Source organism: Morone saxatilis, unplaced genomic scaffold, assembly GCF_004916995.1.
Source record: "Morone saxatilis isolate NCDOM2014 unplaced genomic scaffold, NCSU_SB_2.0 Contig3, whole genome shotgun sequence".
Classification (NCBI taxonomy): domain Eukaryota; kingdom Metazoa; phylum Chordata; class Actinopteri; family Moronidae; genus Morone; species Morone saxatilis.
The window spans coordinates 3,956,566-3,959,920 of record NW_023339873.1 but is presented as its reverse complement, the minus strand read 5'-3'; the positions used below and the strand labels follow the sequence as shown (position 1 = coordinate 3,959,920).

The 3,355-nt window shown below is 37.9% G+C and overlaps 1 protein-coding gene across 2 annotated transcripts in view; it reads right to left on the bottom strand.

The window, feature by feature from the left end:
- loxl3b (lysyl oxidase-like 3b) overlaps positions 1-3,355 on the bottom strand; it is a 25,511-nt gene that overhangs the window by 14,541 nt on the left and 7,615 nt on the right. For both annotated transcript variants that reach the window (XM_035673543.1, XM_035673542.1), the window contains exon 4: positions 2,997-3,214. In XM_035673543.1, coding sequence (XP_035529436.1) covers positions 2,997-3,214 — 218 coding nt within the window. The remainder of the gene's footprint in view (positions 1-2,996; positions 3,215-3,355) is intronic.

The following is a 3,355-nucleotide window of genomic DNA, read 5'->3' as shown; positions in this document are numbered from 1 at the left end:
ACACACACACACACTGTCTCTGTGCTGCACACACACAGGTCTTCAAGGTAACATACAGGAGGGTTAGCGGTGAATAACATTTCTGACATTCCACAAGTCTCCAGTATATTATGTTACAGACTTCAGGTCACCAATGTACAATCACGATTACAGAGCTATTCCAACTATGGTGGACATCTGAGTCACATTCAGCAGCAACAATGCCTCACTATCTACCTGTTTTTAGCTGGTTTTACCATAGAAGTCATTGTTTATGCTGTTTGTAGTTATAGTGACAGACAAGGCAATTAAATCTGCCTAATTTCTCTTTTTTAAATTAAAATGAATCTAATTTTAAATTTAAGTTAGTTTTTTTAACCTTAAAAGTACCCTGAAGCTTATTTAAATAGTCTGATATGGTGTTCAGATAGGAAGAAACTAAATAACTAAATATTAGAGTATAAGCTTCACTCCTTTGGATTGTTTTAAAAATTAAATATAACCTGCTGTAATATTTATCAGTGTATACTGTCAATCACAATTTACTCCACAGCCTGGTTAAAGGTCCTGGGGAGTGCAGCTGCAAATGAGAAACAGGTTGTAGTTGTTGAGTGAGCGTCAGTAGGGAGTCGAAGCTACAGCTACTAGCATAACACACCTGAGTCTCCGACCGAGCTGTCAGCGGTCGTGTTGCTACATTAATGTATGTGCCAGGTTTTTACAATGCAGAAGAATGTGTGGAATAAAATAGATGATATCTCTGGTTCTGATGCATCTATATTTTATAACTATCCATCATTAGTTATAGAGAAGTGTAAAGTTAAGTTGGTGGAGTACTATTTTAAACAAATCTTGCCTGAAATAAGAGCTGGTAACAAATGATTTAATTGGCCTGGGTTTCAGTGGGTTTTAAGTGTCCTGTAATGAGTTTAAATGCTGTTGAACCAGAACAGGCATACATATATTTTGGCATACAAAATGGTCAAATTTGATGACAAAGACTATTCGACAACTGACAAATAGTCTCAGTATGTGCCTGTGTGTATATATCTGCCTTCAAAACACCTTTATGACCAAACTCTCAGACTTACGATTGTCCATCTTCATCCTCCTGCACTCATACAACAGAACCAAAAAAACTAAAAAAGGACAGAGGGATTGACAGCACAGAACAATTTGACTGTTTGCAGGTTGGCTTCACTGCAGTCGTTGTTGTCTGTGCATTATGTGACCAACCAACCTCCCCTCCCCAACCCCAGACCTTTCCCCTGAGCCTCAGCCTTCACACACGGTTGAGAGAAAACACACATTTCCCCTCGTACTACTGTGAACCATCTGCAGGGGATGAATAAAACGGCTTCAACTGGAGCGCAGCCAGGAATGTGTGTAGTCATACTGGAAGAACAAACTGGGAAAATAAATTGGAAGTCGGAGAGTCCACTGAAGTAATCACTGTCCTCTTGTACCATTCGTCCATATAGTTGTAATTTGGAAAGAAAAATGTGAATAGGCCTTAAATGTTGTAATTGGACCATTAATCTCTTTGTTATTTTTACCCCTCTGTGCATGCAACATTGAATGAACCCAAAAGATTGTAAAAGGAAACATTTATAATGGTTTGCATCGTAAACAACTTCTAATGCTCTATAATTTAGATCCTGTTATTAAGGAAAACAACTAAACAATCATTTTTATTTAGGGCTGAAAAAAATTAATTAATAATAATAATAATAATAATAATAATAATCAGCAATTATTTTGAAAAATTGAGAAATTGCTTCGCATTTATCAAGAAAAAATGCCACTGTGAGCATTTTCTTGTTCCAGCTACTAAACTGTGTGAATTTGTTGTTTCTCTCTTGGTGAAAAATGAAAACCCAAGGTGATGTCTTTAAATGTCTTAAATGTGAAGCCCAACAGACCAAAATTCAGAAAATAGCAACAAATCCTCAAAGCTTGACATTTTGCCTGATTAAACACATTAAACAATAAATCCGTAATCAAATAAGTTGTTGACAATTGTTTCCACTGTTTTCTAATATTTAAATATTGACATTTAAATGCAAATATCTCCCAGTTTGTTTCTGAACTATCACACTGTGTCAAACAGAGTCCTGCAGATGTGAAACCACATGGGACAAAACACACACTGGTTCATACTTTTCCACCTCTGCAGGCAGTTGTAATAATCGCTCTTCAACTTCCTCTGCGAAGTAATAAACAGAGGACGAGAACGTGAAGTATGTGACCCAGACACACACACACACACAAAAAAATAGGCTTTACTGTCTATCCAAAGGAAAAACAAAAACATCCCCAGAAGGAAGAAGTAAGACACAGAACAGAACAATCGGAGGCTCCTGTGCTTTGTGTCAGGCTGCAGTTCTGGCAGATGATGGAGAAAGTCTAAAGTAAAGTGAACAGCAGTTCCTATGATGTCCACTCTTTACCGAACAAAGACTGAGATCCTGCTTGCGGTTTGGTGTGTTGCCACTTTGCTTTACAGACTGAAACCACAGGAATGTCAAACAGGCTGCAGCAAACATCCCATTCATTCTGAGTGAATGAGAAAGTTACAGCAGCTTTGCTAATTCTTACTGCTGGCAAACAAAGATCCTGCACATCTTAATACTTAATATACTTTATCAGCTTAAAGAAATTGTGTTTGAATCGCAGAAAAACCAAAATGTAAAACACACAATGTGATTTTTCTGGGGGGTTTATGTGCCAGGCTACGTTATCTTTATTGCTAAGATAAACTTACCAGCTGCTAGTGTAGCTTCATATTTACTGTTGATATTCTCTCAGCAAAAAAGGGAATTCATGGACAAAATGTCAAATTATATCTTTAAGTAGCCTCGAAGATGAATCTGTATCAACTAAATGAGAAAACATATTTGTCCTGACATCCAAGCGGACTGCCTCTCTTGTCCTTTGTTATAAAACACTGCAGGCTGAAATGTTTCTGTGAACACCAGAATCAGGTTTTAATGGTTGAAGTCGACTAATTCACTTACTTGTAGAAGTTCTTGTTGACTTTCTTCTCATGTGGGAATCCCAGCATGCCGCAGACCACACGTGTGTTTTTGATCGTCCATCCCAAGTCGCAGATCTGAGCCCAGCCGTCTTTGTATTTCACCTCCACCACACCCTCCGTGATGGGCAGCCTCTTTTTGGCCATGGCAACGACGGGCCGGAGTCGCACCTCCTCTATCTTGTTCTCATCGACGTGAGCCTGTAAGGAGAAAATCAGGGCTGACTGTCAGTTTGTTATCAACTAAAATAACTTTAAAGATTTACATTTTATTCCAAATTCTAAATGTATATGTTTATTAATGAAGAATTAAGTGATTATGTAGGTAAAATGTGTCATCAG